This window comes from Neoarius graeffei, chromosome 7, assembly GCF_027579695.1.
Source record: "Neoarius graeffei isolate fNeoGra1 chromosome 7, fNeoGra1.pri, whole genome shotgun sequence".
NCBI classification, from domain to species: domain Eukaryota; kingdom Metazoa; phylum Chordata; class Actinopteri; order Siluriformes; family Ariidae; genus Neoarius; species Neoarius graeffei.
This window is the reverse complement of record NC_083575.1, coordinates 3,371,570-3,394,395: the sequence shown is the minus strand read 5'-3', so window position 1 is coordinate 3,394,395 and position 22,826 is coordinate 3,371,570. Positions and strand designations below refer to the sequence as shown.

The window sequence follows — 22,826 nt, the reverse complement described above, 5'->3', positions numbered from 1 at the left end:
CATTATATTGCTTGGATTATATTAAATACATTGTAATACAGAGCACTGAGAAAATTTACCAATGTTATTAACTGAATGTGTTTCTTTGCAAGGATTGGATATTTTGAATAGTTGACTAGGGAATTTAATTGTAGTTGCTTTCAATTTGAGATCAGTATAAATGAGTTTGTTCTTAGACATCTAGAAATGGCTGAACTTCCTCCCTGTTCTATAGGAATTGGACTAAAGAAAGATTCTGACTGCCATAAACTAACATACAAAGTTAAGTGATTTATATGAAAAATGACTGACTTATTTAGTTTTTTATTTATTTATAAAAATGTGAAATGTTCATATATTTAGCTTATTTCAAAATGATATTTTTAAAACCATATTTCTGTGACATGAACACAAGTAAAATGTTTCCTTATCTATACAAATCATTTAGTTGTATTTATCAGTCCTTAATCATCAATAAAATGGAAATATCAAAAATTCGAATTTGGAAAAAATGGATTTTTTAAACACCTGTAGTTCAGAAATACTTGAGACACACAGAACAAAAATTTGGAAATATAAAATATGGGTCTAGGAGATTACTGAAAAAAATTTACAAGTTCCTAACTGCTATCCCACATTGGAATCCATGCTACTGAAAATGGCATGTTTTAGAAATCGGCGAATTTCAAAACCCTATTACAGACAAACTAGGAATAGTGGAGACTTGGTAAAACTGAAATTGGTAGATATTTCTGTGTAGATTTGAATAACATTCCTAGTTTAAGCATTACTGCCACAGGCAAGCTTCCAGAATGAGTTAAAAATGCAAAAAATGCAAATTTGTCTTTTTAATTTCCTTGTTAAAATCACCATCTAATATACAATGACCATTGAAATTCTAAGTTGAAGCTTGTAGTATAAGACATTGAGTCTCTGTGCAAAATTTTAGGTTTCTATCTTGCATAATAAAGATTATATTCCCCTTTGAAATATGTATGTTTTGAGCAAAATGCAAAAAAATCGAAAAATTCAAATGCCTGTATCTCTGAAACCGTTGGAGATAGGAAGCTCAAATTTTGGGGATTAACTTCTTTTAATAGTATCTCTGAGCCCTCCAAATTTCATTGAAATCTGAGATGGTCGAGCATAAATTTGTCAGATATTTGTTGATTTGGCATAGAATGACCCTCATGTCCTTTCTACAATCATGTTGATTTTTAATGCAGTGCCACCTGAGGGGTCGAAGTTCAGTGTTGGTTTCTGGCCCCTTACATACAGAGATTTGTCTGGATTCTATAAATCGTTTGATATGGATTTTCGGTGATGGAACCCCATAAATTCCTTGCAACTGTACACTGAGGAACATCGTTCTTAAACCGTTGGACTGTTTGCCCACGCAGCTTTTCACCAAGTGGTGAACCTCACCCTTCTGAATGACTGAGGCTTTCCAATTACCAGTTAACCTGTTTACCTGTCGAATGTTCCAGACAGATGGCTTTGTAACATTCCACAACTCTGCCAGTCTTTTTTTGCCCCGTCCCAAATTTATTGGAACAGGTCGCAGAAATCAAATTCAGAATTAGTGTACATTTACATTAAATATCATCTTTGTATTGTACTCAAATGAATACAAGTTGAAAATGATTTGCAAATCCTTGCATTCTGTTTTTATTTAATGTTACACACAGCGTCCCAACTTTTTTGGAACTGGGGTTGTATTTGAAGGCAATAGAGCCATACTGGAACGCATCTGAACACTACTAAATGTTTAAAAATAATTGAAATTAAATTAGAATGTAATTTTTGCAGGCAGACGGGTGACCTGCGTTGAGAGCCGAGCGCAGGTGCAGGTAGCTCAGCGTGAGACGGATGATCGAGGCTTTATCGAGGCTCTCAGTGATGCTGTGATGGAGAGGAAGCTGATTGGCCAGCTGATTAAACACCTCAGTCTCCTTCACCCGCCTACATCGTGCCGCATCACGACACCTCGCCTTCCTCCGCTCGCAGCTCTGTCTGCACAGCACACACACACACACGGGTCATGAAACAGCGTAATTTGCAGAAAATGGAGGGAGGGCATGTGTGACTGACCCCTTTATCTAGAGCAATCCAGTCAGCAGAGTCATCACACTGTGGGTCAAAGCACATCAAAGACTATTTAAAACTGGTTATAACCCCCCCCCCACACACACACACACACACACACACACACACACAGGACTGAATAAACACAACACAGACACAAAAACACACAGCAAGAAGGAAAGTGAGGAGCAAAGAAACCAATAACAAGCAGAGAAAGAACCAAAACAGACAGAGCTGTTCCCAGGAAAAAATTATACATCAGAGTGATGCTACTGATGCAGAACTCCGCCCATAAGAGCTGGCCTGGTGGGCCCTGGAGGGGCCCAGAGCTGTGAGGAGGGTCTGGGGGCATGGTCTCCCAGAAAAATTTTAAATTAATTAGACACTTCAAATGGTGCATTCTGGTGGCATCTCAGGCTGGTTTGGGTTCAATTCAACATTATTAAATTTGCTGTTTTTTACCTTGCAAGGGCAAAATTTGATTTGAAATTAAAAAATAAAATAGAAAATTGGATAGTCAATTCAGAGAAATATTTAATTTTACTGCACAACAAAAAGAAGCATAATACTGAACAATAGAACAGCTGAACGGCACGGTGGTGTAGTGGTTAGCGCTGTCGCCTCACAGCAAGAAGGTTCTGGGTTCGAGCCCCGTGGCCGGCGAGGGCCTTTCTGCGCGGAGTTTGCATGTTCTCCCCGTGTCCGCGTGGGTTTCCTCCGGGTGCTCCGGTTTCCCCCACAGTCCAAAGACATGCAGGTTAGGTTAACTGGTGACTCTAAATTGAGCGTAGGTGTGAATGTGAGTGTGAATGGTTGTCTGTGTCTATGTGTCAGCCCTGTGATGACCTGGCGACTTGTCCAGGGTGTACCCCGCCTTTCGCCCGTAGTCAGCTGGGATAGGATCCAGCTCGCCTGCGACCCTGTAGAACAGGATAAAGCGGCTACAGATAATGAAATGAGAATATTAGCAATACAGCTGTCAACTACAGACCTACAACCCAACAGGAAAAAGTCACACACAAAAGCCTGCAGTATCGCACCAGGAACAAAATCGAGGTCAAATAACAGCGCCATCTAGCGACCAGCACCAAGAACGTGGTTTTATGTCTGATTGCAAACGGCAGTCATTGCACGCAGGGGAACCCTTTATTTTCACTTCTGGGTTGAGTACCAGGATAATCTCGACCCAGATTACAATATCTTCCTATTTCTGTAGTTACTCATTTTCAGAGGGGAATAGGAGATGTTTAGGTGCGGAAAGTACTCTGCACCATTCAATTTATAGTATAGTTGTTTTTTTTGGTGTGCAAGTGACAGCGTGGCATGGACATCGCACAGCACAGCGGAGCACCGTGTATCCACGCTTTGAGGAAAGCCCTGACAGAAACTAAAAAATAGCCTCAATGAGGCTGTAGCTCATATCAGCCACTGTTGTTGTAAATCGTAAATACAACAAGTGGTGCCATCATCTTGACAACTTTTACGCACAACCACCTGGGGAACATTGGATTTTGATCAAACTCTCATCCAATCAATCAATCCTGTAGGAGTAATAGCAGCGATTTTTGCAAATTGTGGATGGATGACGACAGGTGGACGACGAGCGATCACAAACTCCTCCAGCCTGGCGAGCTCAAAACTAAAGGACGGTCTCGTCAGCATGGAGGCCGAGACACAAGCGTGTGCAGAGAGAGTGAGATAATGAAATGCTGAGGAAGTGACAGACGAGAACATTAGAGAATTATCGCTCCATCCATGGCTGTTACGTAAAACCAATCAATATATAAAGGCCAAGAAACATGTCTGAAGCTTTCAGGACACAGCAGATGGTAAATATCTCTCTCTCTTCCTTTTTTAGCATGGTAACCATAGTGACAGGGTGATTGGAGGATGGTACATCACATGAAGTCACAAACCTACACAGCACACACGGGTTCACCTTTACCATCAGAGTTCCGACTGTTCCGCAGGTTGTGATGCGTGTGTGCGTAAAAACACTCAAGATTGTTTAGTCTGCGTTTGCTCTGTGTTTTTCTGCAGTTGTTACCGTGGAAGCGTTTTAAATCCGACGCCTCAGAAAGGGTCAGAATGGCGAGGGACAAACATCCATCAGGACGTGATGCATCAGCTTCCTCCTGAGAATTCCCAGGAAATGTACAACACCCAGGATTTTGAATACACCTTGCATTCACACTGAAGCCCTTTCTATTAACCCTTTGACACAAAACATATGCGCACCCCTTCTAATGCACAACATGGGTCAAAAATGACCCGCATTCATTTTCCAGGTTATTTCATGCTGACTGAGTTTTTCTTTGCTCTATCTTTTGAAATCAATTTATTTTATGATTGAATATTCCAAGTATTCTTTAAATATCTTGTTTTTAATTACCACAAATCATTAATTTAATTTTTTCTTTCCTACTTTATGAACAAAAATACTTTTTATATTACTACACGTGGGTCATCCAAGTGTGATTTAAAATTAAATGTCTTAATACTATAATAATAATAATAATTTGTTTCAAGTAATTACTTTAGCAGTGAATGGGGCCAGTTATTTATTTATTAACTATGTCGTTAGCTAAGCCAACTACAATAAAATTAGCTAACTAAAGTAGAATATGTCGACAGCTCGGTAGCTAATAGTAATTACTGTAACTTTCTGACGAGTAATCTACTCACTCTCAAGGGAACCGAAACGTAATCAATTTTTTTCTAAGGCAATGTTAGAACAATTGAAAAACATTACTTCCATGTATGAGATGGGCAAAGGGCGCCGTGCTGAGCTGTGAAATGTCTGACACAAGCACAATTCACAGTTCCCACCGAACGCTGGAGTAAATGCATGCGGGTCGGTTCTGACCCATGTGTGTAAACTTGATGTAGAATTACAAAAGCTGTGCTTGTTCATAACTTAAGAAAGGAAAAATAAAAATGATTTGTGCTAAACAAAAACAAGATATTTACTGCATATTTGGAAAAGTAAATGACAAAATGAATTTATTTCAAAAGTAGATCATAGAAACACTCAGCCATACATGAAATAACCTGGAAAATGAATGCAGGTCGTTTTTGACCCATGTTGTGCATTAGAAGGGTAGTGATACAAAAAGGGTTTTTATTCAGAAAGTAAGAAAGGAAAAAATAAAATAAGGATGTATGATGATCAAAAACAAGTTAATTGAGGAATACCTCAAATACTGAATGATGGAATTAATTTATTGCAAAGATATAGAAGATAAAAACTCAGCCGGGTCACTTTTGACCCATGTTTTGCATCAAAGGGTTAATTCCTGTTGAACTCTTCCACTGAAGTGTGTGTGTCCGTCCCCATGCTGGAATCTTACAAAAAGTGATACCAATGATGAGTAAATTTGCTCAGACACCTGAAAGCCACATCACACACGGTGTTCATCACCATCTCTCTCCGGTATCGATTGTGACCCTGAGAGAGAGATAGATTTTCTTCGTCCTCTCTCCGTCCACCTCCAGCTTATTCATCTTGTTCCTTCTCTCCTTGGTCTCCTGTTCTAAAATTATTCTTCTCCTTTTCATCCTTTCCCTTTTTTCTCTCCGCTGTATTGATTCTGACCCGAATACATTTTCTTCTTGTACTTGTTCTCATTCTTCTCTTCCCTCACTTAGCTAAAACGTCATGTCTGAAATACATTCTTCTGCTTTGGCCTTTTCCCTTTCTGTCTTCCCGCACTTATGTTTCCCCTCTCTCATATTTTATTTTGGTTGTACATGTCCAGACCTCTGCATGAGTGAGAGATTTTTTTCATTTAATCCTTCCCGTCCCTCATGTTTGCGTCCCTTTTCGTTCTGTGCCCGTCTCTCTCTCTCTGTGTATTCACAGGCAGTTCATTTTCTTCCGTTCCCTCATTGCTTTCCTGACCGTGACCCTGAGCGAGTCCCTCACTCTCCGAACTCGATCTGATCGCTGGAGCATGACGTCATGAATGAAAGCCTCAAGAATATTTCTTGGTGTCGCATTATTTTCACGATGTTTTTCAGCAAGGCTGTTTAAAGGACAAAACTAAAAACAGACGCGCTCTCTGAGGCAGAGAAGCTCTCAGGGGAAACGCTAGCTCCAGGAAGGCTTATTGATTGTAAATGGTGATGGCGTCGGTCAGAATAACAAAGAACGCAAATGGATTACAAGACCACACCATTTACTCCATGCTTGGCTCCACATACAGCATTATAGAGCTTTTGGCTTTATTCCATCAGTCCACAAATGCAGCATTACACCAAACTGCACAGATCACGTCATTAAAGTAGCTAATACAATACCAGCGTGCAGTCACGACCCGGGTTTATTCCATCACAATAAAAGCGCTGTGCGTGACATTTATCAAAACAGAGCGGAGATTCTTCATGACATGGAAAGGAATTTTTTTTTTGAGCCCAGACCTGAAATGACCATTTTCCATCAGGAATGTTTTGAGCAATTGTGTCCAGAACAATATGTACAGTGTCTTGCAAAAGTATTCACCCCCTTGGTGTTTGTCCTGTTTTGTCGCATTATAAACTGGAATTAAAATGGATTTTCAGGGTTAACACCATTTGATTTACACAACATGCCGACCACTTTAAAGGTGAAAACTGTTTGTGACACAATAATTAAGATGAAAAAACAAACAAATTTGGAATGTGCACAAGTATTCACCCCCTTTCCTATGAAACCCCAAAATAAAAGCTGCTCCAACCAATTCACTTCATAAGTCACATAATTAGTTGATCAAGATCCACCTGTGTGCAATCAAAGTGTCACATGATGTCTGTATAAATCAGCCTGTTCTGGAAGGACCCTGACTCTGCAACACGACGAAGCAAGCAACATGAGAACCAAGGAGCCTCCAAACAGGTCAGAGACAAAGTTGTGGAGAAGTATAGATCAGGGTTGGGTTATAAAAATATCCCAAACTTTGAATATCCCACAGAGCTCCATTAAATCCATTCTAGGAAAATGAAAAGAATATGGCACCACTACAAACCTGACAAGAGAAGGCCCCGCCCACTAAAACTCACAGACCGGGCAAGGAGGGCATTAATCAGAGACGCAACAAAGACACCAAAGAGAACACTGAAGGAGCTGCAAAGAGCCACAGCAGTGATGGGAGTATCTGTCCAGAGGACCACTTTAAGGCCCACTTTACACGGGGACGGTCTGAAACAAAAACGCAAAAGTCCGTTTTCGTTCTCACTTTTTTCTGCATCTACACGACCGTTTTCAAGGAGGAAATCTGCATCTATACGGTGACGCATAAATGTGTGGAATTCAATTGGATGTGCATGCCAGGCGGCTAGGTGGTGCTGTGAAAGACCTCCGCTATGTCTGCACGCATGCGCAACGTCTTCCGTCTTGTCTGATCTGCACATCTGCGCCGTGAAAACTTTGACTACTCTGGCTATGGTAAGAAAGAAAGAAAGAGCATACTATACCCGCCTCTGTTCATTAACGGTATATGTGCAGATTCGGTATAGATGTTCGAAGGACTCCTGGACGTTTATTAAAGCTGCCAGAGCAGCTTGAAGGTCCGTTGGATCGATGTAATCAGACATGCTCTTACTTTTTTACTTACTTTCTTACTTCCCGGGCTGGCATGTACAGTATATGACATATGTATGACGTAAACGCGTACCCGATGTGAGCAGATCCGAGCAGAGTTTCGCGTATTGGGTAGTTTAGACGGATATGCAACGGGGGCCGTTTTTAACTTATCCAATCTGGAAGGCGTTTTCAATTTTTTCCGTTTTTCAGCCTCGGAAACGCCGTCCCCGTGGAGACGAAAGGCACTTTCGATAAAATATTTCGTCGTTTTTACCCGACAGCGTCCTCGTGTAAACGGGCCCTAAGCCAGACGCTCCACAGAGTGGGCGGGGCTTTATGGAAGAGTGGCCAGAAGGAGGAAAAAAAAAAAAAAAGCCATTGCTTAAGAAAACGTGTTTGGAGTTTGCCCAGCAGCATGTGGCAGACTCCCCAAACACATGGAAACGCGTTCTCTGAGCAAATGAGACTAAAATTGACCTTTTTGGCCATCAGGGGAAACCCAACACCCTGAGAACACCACCTCTACAGTGAAGCATGGTGTGGGGATATTTTTCATCTGCAGGGACAGGAAAGCTGGTCAGGACTGAAGGAAAGATGGAGGACACTAAATCATACCTGCAAACTCAGAAGGTCTGAAATAGGTGACAAACTTTTACCCCCCGATGTAAACCAAAACCCGAGCCCGCCCCCTCTCTGGAAAAAAGGTGCAACATAGCTACAGGTAAACAAAAAACCTGTTTATTAACATAACCTTATTTTTTGGTCAATCAGTGCAAAATGGCTGATGGTCAATCAACTAAATCAACCACAATCAAGTAACAAAGTCAAGCTGAGTAATTTATTAATAGTAAATCTCATTTCTTCTTTTTTTTTTTGGGGGGGCCTGGACAAGCCGTTCCATGGCCGGTTTCCTCTGCTTTGCCATGCGTCTCTTTCGGGCAACATAGCTTCAGCCCACTAAGGGCTACTTTGTCTTCAGCCAGCACTTGGGCCAGGTTCACCATCACTGGTGCAAAGGTGAAAGGAAGTGAATATTCAGCAAGAGTAGCCAGAACCATTGCCTAAACAAAGAAAATATTATTAGATTTACATTATTAAAGCTGGTTTAATATTCACAAACTTCCATTGCTATTACAAAGTTGTTAAGACTGGATCCTCATTCCAATAAACATGATCTCGGCTACGGTAGTTAATCTCTAAATTAACTACACATGCAATGTACAGTATTTTTTGGTAATGTAGGCTAGTCTGCTCCTATTTTGCCTAACATTAGCCTACTGGCAAATATCAAGTAACCTGTTAAACAGTGAAATGGTAGAATTACAGAAAACTACAAGCCGAGCCTATTTAGCCTAATCTGTACACGCCTCTGCATTGGCAACTCGCTGAAATGTAGGTACAGGCACCCTGACTCGCTCCCTCATAACATCAGGCCCCTTGGAAGCACTCTGCTGTGGGACTGGAAGGACGCTGGATGTGGTCAGAACACTGCACACGTTTGGCAGTGTGCCACAAGAGCATGAGCGCCTTTGCTGCTGTAATTTATTTATTTTTGGCAAAGGCTGCGTTTTGAATCCCCGGCTTTGTCTATCTTATGAAATAACTGTGACAGCGGGAAGCTGTGCTGAACTCCCTTCACTTCAGTCTTGACCTGGATTTTTCGCCAGGCCCAGCTCCACCTGCACCTCAGACCTGCAGCAAGCTTTGCTACATAAACAGCGTCTTCCTCTTTAAGCTCCCGCATTCTGGAAGAGAATTGACCAAATATTATCGGCTGGGTCAGGGCTCCTTTTTGTTCCCATAAACGTTTGTAAAGGCTAACTCTAACTACATCCAGCCATGTTAAATGATCCGCCGGAGAAGGTGTTTCAATCACTTAAAAAACGCCGGTGTACTAACGTTAATGTTACGTGTTCGTTTTCATTCCTCATCTTGTGACAATGTCGCATCATCAGATAACAGTCCGGATGCAGTAGAGAGAGCCTTCACAAAAATTATTCCAACTGAACCGACTGGTATGAAATGTTAACGTTAACACGCAATTCACTGATGTTAGCTGACATCCTGGCTAACGTTAGCATACAAGCTGAAAAACTTTACATTATGTATAACGTTAAACATGTTGGAAAAGGTTTCATGTCAACACACAACGTTGCTAAAGTAGGATTATCTTTGACAAACCAAGTTTAATTTACACAGCATATTACATTGCTGGCAGATAACGAGACTTACCTCGTTAGTGTCCATAGATCTCTGACGCAGGTCGCATGTTTACTGTCTGTGGTTTCACTGTGGGAAAGATGGATTGACTTGGATGTTTGTGATTGGCCAAATGAGTAGCGTGTGATTGGCCAAATGACTCTTGTGAAGATGGCGATCCCATTTTACTGAAAGTCCCATCCACCCCAAAAAAAACCTCTTCGGATCTAGATGAATCACAAGAATGACATTTTGTTTGCAAAATGGTGAATTTCACCGAAAAGCAACTAGTTTGCAGGTATGCTAAATACAGGGCAATTCTGGAGGAAAACCTGTTTGAGTCAGCCAGAGGTTTGAGACTGGGATGAAGGTTCACGTTCCAGCAGGACAATGACCCTAAACATACTGCTAAAGCTTAGGACTGGGAATCGATCCGGATTTCCTGGATCGATTCGATTCATTAGGTCACGATCCGATTCGATCCACGATTCGATATCTATTCGTGTACATATTGCTGTATTGTCACTTTAAAACTTTTAAATAAAAACTGACCCTTTGACAAACAGCTCCATGTCTGTTTGTGCTTGTATCTGTGTATGTGTAAGAGGGACACACAGAGAGACAAGAGTTCAAGTTTGAAAGAAAGCTTATTTATTTTGGAATGAAACATATCCAGGTTTTATTTGAAGTCTAAATCAAAATTATGACATTTGGTGGCCCTCTTCTAGTTAAATAACATACCCAGGTCTGGGTTTCTGACCACACACAAAAAAAAAAATAGCTCATCGGTCAAGAAATTACTGTCTCGCTTAGATGTTTTCGGCTGGGCAAGACGTAGCGTGGCTCTAACCTCTTTACTAGTAGCCTAAACCCAGCATTTTCGACTACGCTGTAGGGGCGGAGGTCTTTACAAATAAAGATCCCGACTCCCTCTGTAAGGCTCATAGCACGCTTAGACTGTGGGGGAAATTTCACACCAAATGCATTTTCAAGTGCCGTCTGCTTCGCGTCAGGTTTAGCACTAGCTGTCTCGGGGTGGTGCCTGGATAAATGGTTTCTTTAGATTGGTGGTATTGCCCAGATATTTTACTTCTATTTGGCACAACTTGCAAACTGCATTCGTTTTGTCCAGTTCATCTCTGTCCTCATACCGTTTGAAGCCGAAGTGTTTCCACACATCCGACTTCATCCCCGGCGGTGTTTTTAACCGGGCAGCTTCGTCCATCTTCTTGTTTTCTTTATAAGTTTCGTTTTGCCGGCACCCGCTTTTATAGTGCTCCTTGCGCGTTCGAGAAAATAGTCCCTTGCGCGTTCGAGAAAATAGTGTTATAGGCACCTGGAAGAAATCGATTCACATGTTGTTGGATCGATATCGTGTTTTTTTCGCGTGAATCGATATCGAATCGTGGATCGATTTTTTTGACCACAGCTCTACTAAAGCTACACTGGAGTGGTTTAAATGTTTCTCTTTAAAGGTCTTGGAATGGCCCAGTCAAAGCCCAGACTTCACTTGAAGATTGCTGTACACCAACGCAACCCATCTAACTTGAAAGAGCTGGAGCAGTTTTTCCTTGAGGAATGGGTAAAAATCCCAGTGGCTAGATGTGCTAAGCTAACAGAGCCATACCCCAAGAGACTTGCAGCAAAAAGGTGTAAACTAAAATGGCGCCACCCCTCCAAAAACCCATTTTAATTCCAGCTTGTAATGCGACAAAACAGGACAAACACCAAGGGGGATGAATACTTTTGCAAGTCACTGTATATTTACAGCTCCAGTACTGATTACTAAACTACTGACTAACGTTTGAAAATCAGTGTCCAGAAGCAGATTTCATGTCCAGGCTGTTGGTTATTCATAGCTCTCTGGTGGACAAGTAAAACCGAGAAAAATACATAATCCAGAATTTTTCATTTGGTACGTAATGATGTTTTGGCTTTATAGTGATTTTATGCAGCTCAATGCTGTACCTAATAATCACACACACACCCCATTACCTCACAGTTAAACATGATTATAAAACGTCAGACTGATTTTTTTTTTTTTTGCCAGGGGTCCAGACATGTGATGTGTTCATTTCCCTGAGCTTACACACAACTCACTCAGCAGCTCGCTATACAGAATTACGAGATTATATATGATTACACTCGCAAGACAACTGATCTCAAAGTGTTTTGCTCTGACTAAAGAACAATTCTAGTCAGAGAGCAATTTTTTTTTAAAATACGATATTGTGATAATGGTGTAAATGGAAACAATGACATTAGAGCCCTGCACTCCCGCGGGATTCCCGCGGGACCCGACGCAAAGCAGTGCGGCGTGGGACAAATTTTGAAAGCTCATTGCGGGCGCAGGCGGGAGAGGTGATAAGCTGCAGTCCCGCTAACTAAAAACATGGTTAAAATAAAATTTATAAATTATTAATTTATGTCTGTCATATATAATTTGTGCTGGATGTTTTATTCGGCATTAATAAAAACATTTTAAGATGCCTAAATTTGCGGATGTGGTCTAATCTCGCGTACGTTTCCGATTCCTTTCCGCTCTTCCGTGTTTGAGATCTCCGATCATGGCAGAAGAGCAGAGCTCCTCTAGTGAAGCTCACAGTGCTTCAGAAGTAAGTGCTGCTTTAAAAAGAGGTACATTGACCGTTAAAAAGTCAAGAGTCCTGAAATCAGACATTTGGAAGTCGTTCTCACTCGTGGTTGGTTGTTTGGGAAACGCACCCCTGAACGTGAGCTGTAGATATTTATGCTCAAATCCACTCAAAGTAGGGGGCGGGGCACCATCACGCTGTGTCTTTAAGGCCAAGTTTACATTAGACCGTATCTGTCTCGTTTTCTTCGCGGAAGCACTGTCCGTTTACATTAAAACGCCGGGAAACGGGAATCCGCCAGGGTCCACGTATTCAATCTAGATCGTGTCTGGTCCGGTGCTGTGTAAACATTGAGGATACGCGGATACGCTGTGCTGAGCTCTAGCTGGCGTCGTCATTGGACAACGTCACTGTGACATCCACCTTCCTGATTCGCTGGCGTTGGTCATGTGACGCGACTGCTGAAAAATGGCGCGGACTTCCGCCTTGTATCACCTTTCATTAAAGAGTATAAAAGTATGAAAATACTGCAAATACTGATGCAAATACTGCCCATTGTGTAGTTATGATTGTCTTTAGGCTTGCCATCCTTCCACTTGCAAGTGGTAAGTGATATGCGCTGGGATCACACACACAGCGGCTCAGTCCCAAATCACTGCTCGTGCACTTCACTCGCGCGCTCTGTGAGTTGCGCAGGGCCGGAGAGGGCACTCGCTGTTCAGGGCGGAGTGATTTGGAGCGCAGGATGCCTGCGGAGCCGAGCGTATCCGTGTATTGGTGTTACTGTGTGCACGCGAATCATGTATTGGTGTTGCTGTGTGCACGCTAATCGTTTTAAAAACGTTAATCTGATGATCCGCTGATACGGTCTAATGTAAACCCCACCTAAATTATATTAATTTCTTATAGGCCTACTTGTATTTCCTAGAATGTAAATGTGAGGAGTGACATATGTGCAATGTACAATATTCTTAATATCCACTGTAGATTTTGGTAGGTGTGTTGGGTATCTCTGTAAAGCCTCAGCTGCGCATGCCGCCTGGCAACGCGTACCCTCGCTACGTGCGCTAGGTGAAGGATCGGTCAGTGGAGAGCTCAGCTAAGCATGTTTAATTCCCCAAGCCAATGACAAGAACTTTCGTGAGAAATAACGCGAACGTCTGCATCATGCGGGATTTGTGGGCGGGAGCAGGACTGAAAATCATAATTCTTTGCGGGAGCGGGACTGAAAATTCTGTCCCGCGCAGACCTCTAAATGACATCATAAATTATACAGCTGTTAGTTCTGGTCCAGCCAGCCGATTGGTCGAGCAGAATTCCAAATGTGCCGATATTTCACAGAAAGGTACTGAGACATTTCACCGTGTGCCTCACGCCGCTTGCCTGCGTCCCGAATACAATTTTCTACGTCCTAGTTTGAAATGGTTACTATGGTAACATCAGCCACATTAATGAATATGACAATACTTTTCAGGAGCATGAAAGCTCATCAGATGAAGAGGAGACGCCAGTTTTACTGGAAGCACCTTTAAAGGAACGTGCGAGTCAGCATGCTTTATGGTGAGCGAGTGTGGCTTCCTTGGAATCCATTTCTGCTCACGGATCAAAAATAAACAGAATATTTGGCCACAGCGTATCTGAAATGTCACTCGATATTAATTTCTTGTTTATCAAACTGTTCTGTAAAAACATGACACTCGAGGTTGTGCTGCTGTACTGAACATCAGCACGGCTATGATGAGATACGACACTCGGCCAAATCACAGCCGTGCTCGTATTCAGTACAGCAGCACTCCCCCGCGTGGGATTTTGTCCAAATGAAAACAAACGAGTTGAACGCGTTTCCACACTGGAGCATCACGTCATACTGGACAGAGCTGTTGTGAAGATACGAAGCTAAACATCATGGTCCTACGAGAGTGAGCGATAAGGTGGGAGTTGGAGCACCAATCACCTCCTCCATCCCCCCCATTACCCCCCTGCTTCACTCGGTCCATTTCCACTCTCAACTGTTTCTCATCCCCCTCTCTCACTTCTCCCTCAGACCTATTCCATTTGTCACTCGTCCCCGAGAGCAAACGCAGAATGAGATTACGACTTTATTGTTTTTCTGCCTCGGCGACATTCAAACCTCACGGCCTTGAGATGAACAATAAGAAAGGCTCTGCAAATAGAGTCTGAAAGCATGAGCTGTTTTCATCATGTCCGTTATTTAATCCCTGTGGCTTTACTTTAACACTCAAGTTAAACTCAGAACAAGGATAATAAATCAGTAAAACAGTCATTTCTGTCTGTGAGCACTGTGTGTTTATGGAATTAAATGAACTAAATGTGTGTTTGTGTAAATGTTCATGACAGAACCTCATGAGAACGGAGTTTACTTAATGCTTTTTAGCATGAATGAGAATTTTAGAATTAAAAACAAATTACTGTTGGTCATGTAAAATGAGAAAAAAAAATCCTTCAGACAGACAATTAGACTACGTTCAGACTGCACCCTGAAACGACCCATATCCAAATTTTTTGCCCGTATGCGACCTGTATCCGATTTGTTATTGACAATCTGAACGACACAGATCCGATTTTTTTCACATGCGACCCAGGCCGCTTGGATATGTGGTCCTAATTCCGATGCATATCCGTTATTTTCACATGCGACTGCAGTCTGACCGGACAGGTCGCATTCATGCGACCGACACGTCATCAACAAGAGACAAATGTCACTATTCTGCGTTGGCTAATCCCACCTCTTTGGTGGAAAACAACAACATTTGTACAGTTTTCAGAATTTAAATAGACTTTTATAGAATTGATCAAGCTAATGGTGGATTTGGTCAGGACCTGGATGTTGATCTGTTAGCCTGATTAAATAAAACAGTTTCTATAACTGATTTATAACTTAAACCATCCTGTATTACAAGATTATAAGATTGTTCTGGAAATTTCCAGTAATTTGACACCTTCAGTCTCATTAGTCTGCTGCCCACATTAATCAGATTATTGTGTGAGTTCCGCCACCGCCACAAAAACCACATCGCCAGGTCTCGCCTCATCTCCATGCTTTACTTGCAAACTTGAAGAGTGCGCTTTTTTTTTGTTTACATATTACGTAGATGTGCTTATTACGTGTCAATTTGCGCATGCGGGACACTTGGGTCGTTTTCAGTTCATATTGGAGATCGCATACAAGTCTCATATAATTGGTAATGTGAACGGCCTAACAAAAAAAAATCGGATTTCACAACAAATCAGATATGGGTCGTTTCAGGTTGCAGTCTGAACGTAGTGCAAGTCAACACGTGTCTGGTGTCAGAGTGAGAAAAGCAATACATCTCGTGCGCTTTTCTGTCCGTGAGCTCCAGAATCTTGCAGAACTTGTGCATAAGCACACCTATGACATGCACTGGTTTGAGACAGAAAAACTTTTGAACTCCGTGACTTAAATCTTGTGTGAATCATGATTTAAAAAAAAAAAAAAAAAAAAAGCTGGACTGCTGGGCAAGTCTCGAATTTTGAGGTCACATGATCACAGATTAGATCTCTATAGTAGGATATGACCCAAATCGGAATTGAAAAGAAAGCAGATCGGAGTTGTGTGTCAGGAACAAGATCGTATTTGGGGCACTTTTTGTCATGAAGGTTTCAGCATCGTCAAATGTGGAGATGATTTTTTGTGTGAAGCTCGCACAACAATAAAACCATCTTGGCTTACAAGGGTGCATACTCTCACCACTGACCATCACGGAGGAGAGCTCCAGTCCTGAAGATTAGAAAAGAGAAGTTAGATGCAGGTGATGCACGAGGCCCTGAAGCGAGGTTTGAGAATGGCGAGTTCAGTACATGGCGCTCATTTGCTCTGGAATTACTGTAGGTCATATAATTTCTGGAAAAACATCCCTGCATGAAGCTTAGGAGAAACAAGTGACCAGAAGAAGCAGAACATGGTAAAGAGAGCTAGGGGAGGGAGAGCTAGGAACAATCTGGAGACTGAAGGAGAAATCTCAAGGAACACAACCTTGTTAAGTGTAAGAGTGGGTTTAACCTTTCCCGACATCTCCTCACACGCCTGGTAATGACAGCAGCACTGATACAGAGAGCCTTTACCATAGAGACAGGGTGTGTGTGTGGAGGTGTTAGGTGATGGACAGCAGAACCTTTCACCACCACCACTGAAACTGAGAATAACGAAGGAGAGACATTACTGACTCACACACTTCACTCATTCACCAAGCCAATCTTCTTCCAAACAAACTTGTCACATATCGCATCAGTGTCCACATGTGAGGACAGGGTTTGTTTTCTTCCTGCTCCAGCACATAGCAGCCAGAAGACAGAACCTTTAAATTAGACAGACTGATGGACAGAGAATGGAGACAAGGGGGAAAGAAAGAAAAAAAAACCCGATAAACCAGGAAAAAGAAGGAAATTGGGGGGAAAATATGAGATTCGGTAAAAACAGATGGCATGTCTGAATTCACTTCTTGTTCACTACATAGGCTACGTTCACACTGCAGGCTGAAGTGACTCAAATCCGATCTTTTCGCCCATATGTGACCTGTATCCGATCCTTTATTGACAATATGAACGACACAGATCCGATTTTTTCAAATCCGACCCAGGCCGTTTGGATATGTGGTCCGAATTCCGATTCCTATCCGCTCTTTTCATATGCGACTTCAGTCTGAACCGCCAGGTCGCGTTCATCCGACTTACACGTCATCAACAGGCCACAAACGTCACTATTCTGCGCTGAAGTAGGCGGCGGGTCTCTCAAAAAAAGTTACAACAACATGGCGCATAATCACGGGCGCAGATAGAGGGTGGGACTCGTCCCACCCAGATTTAAATTCACCTCGTTCGGTCCCCCCCACTTATAGGGAGGAAAAACGTCTATGCTATCTTTCTTTGCATAAGGCAAACCTCACGGAAAAATCAAAAGACTAATTACCATTCGGTTTATTGAGGTGCACGGCAGTGTATACATAGTTGCAACAACTCACATAAAACAAAGACTGATATTCGGTTGGTTGAGCTGCGCAGACTGCACAGGTTGCGAGCTCGAGCTTGGTTGCTATGGTTACTAACAACAAGTTTGACAGGCATATCGGGGTTGGGGTTGGTTTGCTGGCAGCTTTGTCCCCCCCAGTTCAAAAAACGTATCTGCGCCCCTGCGCATGACATCAATGCGAGGGACGCTTCGGGCTGTGAAGGTTCTGAATCTTCTCAATGGAAGGACGCAGAGGTTAGGGAGCTGATTTCCATTTGGGGGGATGCAGCTATTCAAGCTAGATTGGATGAGTCATACCGCAACCGGGCGGTTTTACTTCCGTAAACACTGGCCATGCTCACTGCGTGTGACGTCGTCGTATCCTGCAATGCGCATGCGGAACACTTTTAGGTCGCTTTTCGTTCATACTGAGGATCACATACAAGTCGCATATATTTGTTAATGTGAACGACCTCACAAAAAAATCGGATTTCACAAAAAAAATCGGAATTGAGCATTAAGCCTTGCAGTGTGAACGTAGCGATAGTGCACTATATGTGATGCAGCCATTTTGAGACTTCACACCCAATGAACAAACTGTACTCCCTGGTTTGGTTTGCAAGATCATTACCCACATCATTACTGCAGGATCGGTCAAGATTATATCCATCCATCTATCAATCCATCCATCAATGATCCACACTGTGTGATGGGTACAGGAGGAGCCCAGAGAGAACTGGAAGAACCTGCTACACAGGACACCTGTACAACATTACGGCTTGCCGTCCTGCACAAACATCACCCAACGTTAAATAATTATTTAGGAGTTCAGGATTGAGATTGAGGAGGAGGAAGTCACACACGAACTGATCTGTGAATGTAATGTTCACAAATCAAGTAAAACAAAACCGATTTCCTTTCAGACTGCACTGGTTCTGTGCTCCAATCTCCTTACCTGCAGATTCGGTGCTTCATCTTACCTTTTCATGGGACTTATTTCAAGTCGAGTTTATTTGTACAGCGCTTTTAACAATAAGCACTGTCGCAAAGCAGCTTTACAGCATTTGAACGACTTAAAACATGAGCTAATTTCATCCCTAATCTATCCCCAATGACGACGGTGGCAAGGAAAAACTCCCTCAGACGACACGAGGAAGAAACCTCGAGAGGAACCAGACTCAAAAGGGAACCCATCCTCATTTGGGTAACAACAGACAGCATCATTAACATTTTTAACATGAGGACATTATTTGAGGGGAAATGAAGCATTCTGGAAAATTAGGACACTGTAAAGGAGATATTTATCTATCATCTTTCCAAAGTCACAGAGGATGGAGTCATGATGGTGTTTGCTCTGCGAGGACCACTGATCATCTTCTGAAAACACACACACACACACACACAGCTGAAGGATGCAAACAAGTGAACTGATGTGAAAAAGGAACCTGAGGTGCAATCCAGACACATATCCTGCTTGGACATGTTTAGCACTTAATATAAAAATTATACATCTTACTTAACATATATCCAAAAGCAAGATCAACTTTTTATTATTATTCTGCATCAGGTGTGTGTGTGTTCACTGCTTCAGCTGGGTTAAATGCAGAGAGGAAATTTCACAAGTTGTGCTTTCTTTCTTTCTCTGATTAAAAGAACCCCTCAAATCTTCACAACAGTCGGGACAATCCCAAATGCCTCCCCGCTCCCTACAGACGCTCACTACCTGGTGATGGTGAAACCGCGCCGCTGTGCGCCCTACCTAGTGCACTACATTTACAAGTCCGACCATTTTAGTATTCAGCCGCATGGTTGGGCTACTTACCTCAGAAAACACAACAATCACTTTATAAATAAAAATTAAACGTTAAATTCACTGAGAAAGATGATTAATATCACCGACGCAGTCGTGGAAGACAAATCTGAAGGGAAGGAAAAAAACCACGAGGTGTTTTTCTAATGTACCTTTTCTTTTCGGCTGTGTCTGCAGAAGTCATCCCGGGGGTTAATGACCGGCTCCCCGCAGGTTCCTGAGCAGCTCGGTGAGGAGCCGGACGGAAGAAAAACGCGAAAAAAGAAGCAGCAGCAGCAGAAACTGGCGTCAGGAAGCGGCGCGGAGGGAAAGATAAACTTTCAGCTCCGACACCCCGCCGCTGCCTGGAGCCACTCAGAGCCACTCAGCTCCTCTCAGCTCCGCTCCTCTCCTCTCCGCCGGGAGCGCGCACGGGGCCGCGGGAGCGCGCGAGAGCCTCTTTATTGAAGTCGTCACCAGGCAACAGACACAAACATCCCGCGCGTTTCTCACATTTAAAGGCAAATATCTACATCCGGTCTCCAGAACTCCTTCCTCCGGTTTACCGCAGAGCACACGGAGAACCGCGCCGACCCTCAGCCTCCTCAATTACCGACCGGCGAATAAACACGCCCCTCTCTGATACTGACGTCACTTGACCGCCTAAAGGCCTCTGCATGCTCTTGCGACGAGGCTTTCGCACACAGTTGTAATTTATCGTTGAGGCGTGCGCGATGTTATTCACCGCCACAACGCAAGGGGGCGCGAAATCGCTAGGAGTAGTTGGTGGGTGTGGCTAGTGGAGTGTTTATCCTCGCTCGTGTTTTTAAAAATGCCGGTCGTGAAAACAAACCAAACCGGGAAAGTAGGGAAGCGGAAGTGCGTGTACAGCGGATGTAGAGTGGACCAATCAGAGCCCTCTTGTCTGCGAGGCTTCTGCGGTGGTCACAATTTTTGGGAGGTGCGCGCAGAGCGTCTGCGAAGGTGGGGCGGTACGCAGACGCTATCTGCGGCGCCGTCTGCGAGGACTGGGTTGTCAGCATAAATTGGCCTTAAGAGGTCACGCCTCTTTTAATAACTCCCCCAATATCGTTGCGTTCGTATTTACATAAATCTACATATTCATGATTTATTCTATCCAGATCACGTCATACATGTCAACCCCTCACCACAGCTCTCACCTGTACTCCCTGCTAAAGAAATCCATAATTTCCATACCAAATCCATAGTAATATCTCATCTCATTATCTGTAGCCGCTTTATCCTTCTACAGGGTCGCAGGCGAGCTGGAGCCTATCCCAGCTGACTACGGGTGAAAGGCGGGGTTCACCCTGGACAAGTCGCCAGGTCATCACAGGGCTGACACATAGACACAGACAACCATTCACACTCACATTCACACCTACGCTCAATTTAGAGTCACCAGTTAACCTAACCTGCATGTCTTTGGACTGTGGGGGAAACCGGAGCACCCGGAGGAAACCCACGCGGACACCATGCAAACTCCACACAGAAAGGCCCTCGCCGGCCCCGGGGCTCGAACCCGGACCTTCTTGCTGTGAGGCGACGGCGCTAACCACTACACCACCGTGACACCTCCCATAGTAATATTTCATGCATAATAAAAATGTATCAGATCTTACCTAATACCTAATGTCAGATACAACCTTTGTTGGCTTTTGCGTGAAGAAATTAATTGACGGCTGTCTCTTTTTCTGGTTTGCATTCTTCACATGCATTCATGTGTTCCCTCACATCGTAAATTCCAGAGGCAAACACTTTCACGTCTCTATTACAAATTGTGCAGTTGACATACTCAGCACCCATTTTGGAAGCGATAATTATTCCATTGAATGTTTCTGTCCATTCGGGAAGAAAGTGACCTCCAGTTTTAGATGTTTTGAGTTTTTTCTTTGGTGGTGCCGACCTCTTGACCTGTCTATTGTTACGCCACATGTGCTGTTATTTCCCGCTCGGTGTGCAGGAAAATCACAATTGCGCATGCTCAGACATTCGGAATGGCTTGTTGGTACTAGCGGAAGTACCGGTTGAATAATTCTAAATGTAGAAAATGGCGGCTCCCAAGCATTTTCATATTTCATGACGATTTTTTATGGTAATAAATCAAAATAATTTTAAGGTGAAAATGTAGAAAAATCCGTAGTTGAATACGGGAAATCCGTAGGGGTTGACATGTATGTCACGTGAGTAGAAAAAAACAAAATGGCGGAGTGTGTTAAGCCAGTAGCTCACTGGGCTGCGACAGCCTGCGACTAGTTGGAGACACAACAATTGTGATAAAATGTGCGTATTAGCAACAATTTTCACTTGGGATCACACTGAATTGATATTCACATATTTTACCGCAATTGTTGTGTCTCCAAGTAGTCGCAGGCTGTCGCAGCCCGGCTTTCCCTGAGCAGGCGGGGAAGTAGAAACCGCCTCACGGAAATTGACTTGAGAAGGGTTCGCGACGCATTTGCGGCTACAAACAATAAGGAGATACGGTACAATCTTGACACCCAAAGTTCTTTTAAAAAAGAGACGACTCAAGGAATCGATTCGTTTCTGAATGACACCTCGTTATTTGTAGTGATGCTTCTTTCAGAGAATTTTGCTTAAAGGTGTCATTCCATGACAAACCGTTTAATACTGGTTCTTTTTGAAATACCATAGGTCACTCCGAGTTGCATATGCATGCTGCACGTGAAAATGTTCTTCTACCCCCATTCCCTGTATGAGCCTGTGAAAGAAAATAGACGGAAAAATGAGCGAATCAGAAAAAGCCCTACAAACTTACGTCACTTCGAAAATTAGTAGTCATGGCCTCGCCCATAACCCAGTGGAGGGAGCGTCACAGTGCTGTTAGCCAATCAGAAGCGATATGTTTACATGTCATGAATATTCATGAGTAAGAGCTGAAATCCTGTCGTTCTCTCCCCACCCACTCCTCCACCAAACTAGAACAGCCTGAAACAGGAGCACCACAGCATTTTTTTCACCAAAACCGGCTCACAGGGCATTCATTCATACTAGAGACCACCGCACAATTAATGAAAAAACGATGCCATGACACCTTTAAAAAAAAAAGTCTGCAATTTTTAACAAACTACACTATATGACTGAGTACATATGTGCACCCCTGACCATCATACCCATATGTGGTTCTTCATCTCATTTCATCTCATTATCTCTAGCCGCTTTATCCTGTTCTACAGGGTCGCAGGCGAGCTGGATCCTATCCCAGCTGACTATGGGTGAAAGGCGGGGTTCACCCTGGATAAGTCGCCAGGTCATCATAGGGCTGACACATAGACACAGACAACCATTCACACTCACATTCACACCTACGCTCAATTTAGAGTCACCAGTTAACCTAACCTGCATGTCTTTGGACTGTGGGGGAAACCGGAGCACCCGGAGGAAACCCACGCGGACACGGGGAGAACATGCAAACTCCACACAGAAAGGCCCTCGCCGGCCACGGGGCTCGAACCCGGACCTTCTTGCTGTGAGGCGACAGCGCTAACCACTACACCACCGTGACGCCCTGTATGTGGTTCTTCTCCCATTTAAATGATCATTAATTCTGCAACACCAAATCCAACCACTGGGGGTGCATAAGCGTACTCT

The 22,826-nt window shown here is 43.2% G+C and overlaps 1 protein-coding gene across 2 annotated transcripts in view; it reads right to left on the bottom strand.

The window, feature by feature from the left end:
* hif1aa (hypoxia inducible factor 1 subunit alpha a) overlaps window positions 1-22,826 on the bottom strand; it is a 51,239-nt gene that overhangs the window by 18,408 nt on the left and 10,005 nt on the right. Inside the window, exons 1-2 of one of the 2 annotated variants that reach the window (XM_060925144.1) lie at window positions 19,367-19,888; window positions 1,802-1,992 (exon numbers count right to left, since the gene is read on the bottom strand). In XM_060925144.1, the coding sequence (XP_060781127.1) occupies window positions 1,802-1,992; window positions 19,367-19,398 (223 nt within the window). In that variant the 5' untranslated portion in view covers window positions 19,399-19,888. Of the gene's footprint in view, window positions 1-1,801; window positions 1,993-19,366; window positions 19,889-22,826 lie in introns of those variants that run through there. The other variant, XM_060925145.1, reaches the window with a different exon arrangement.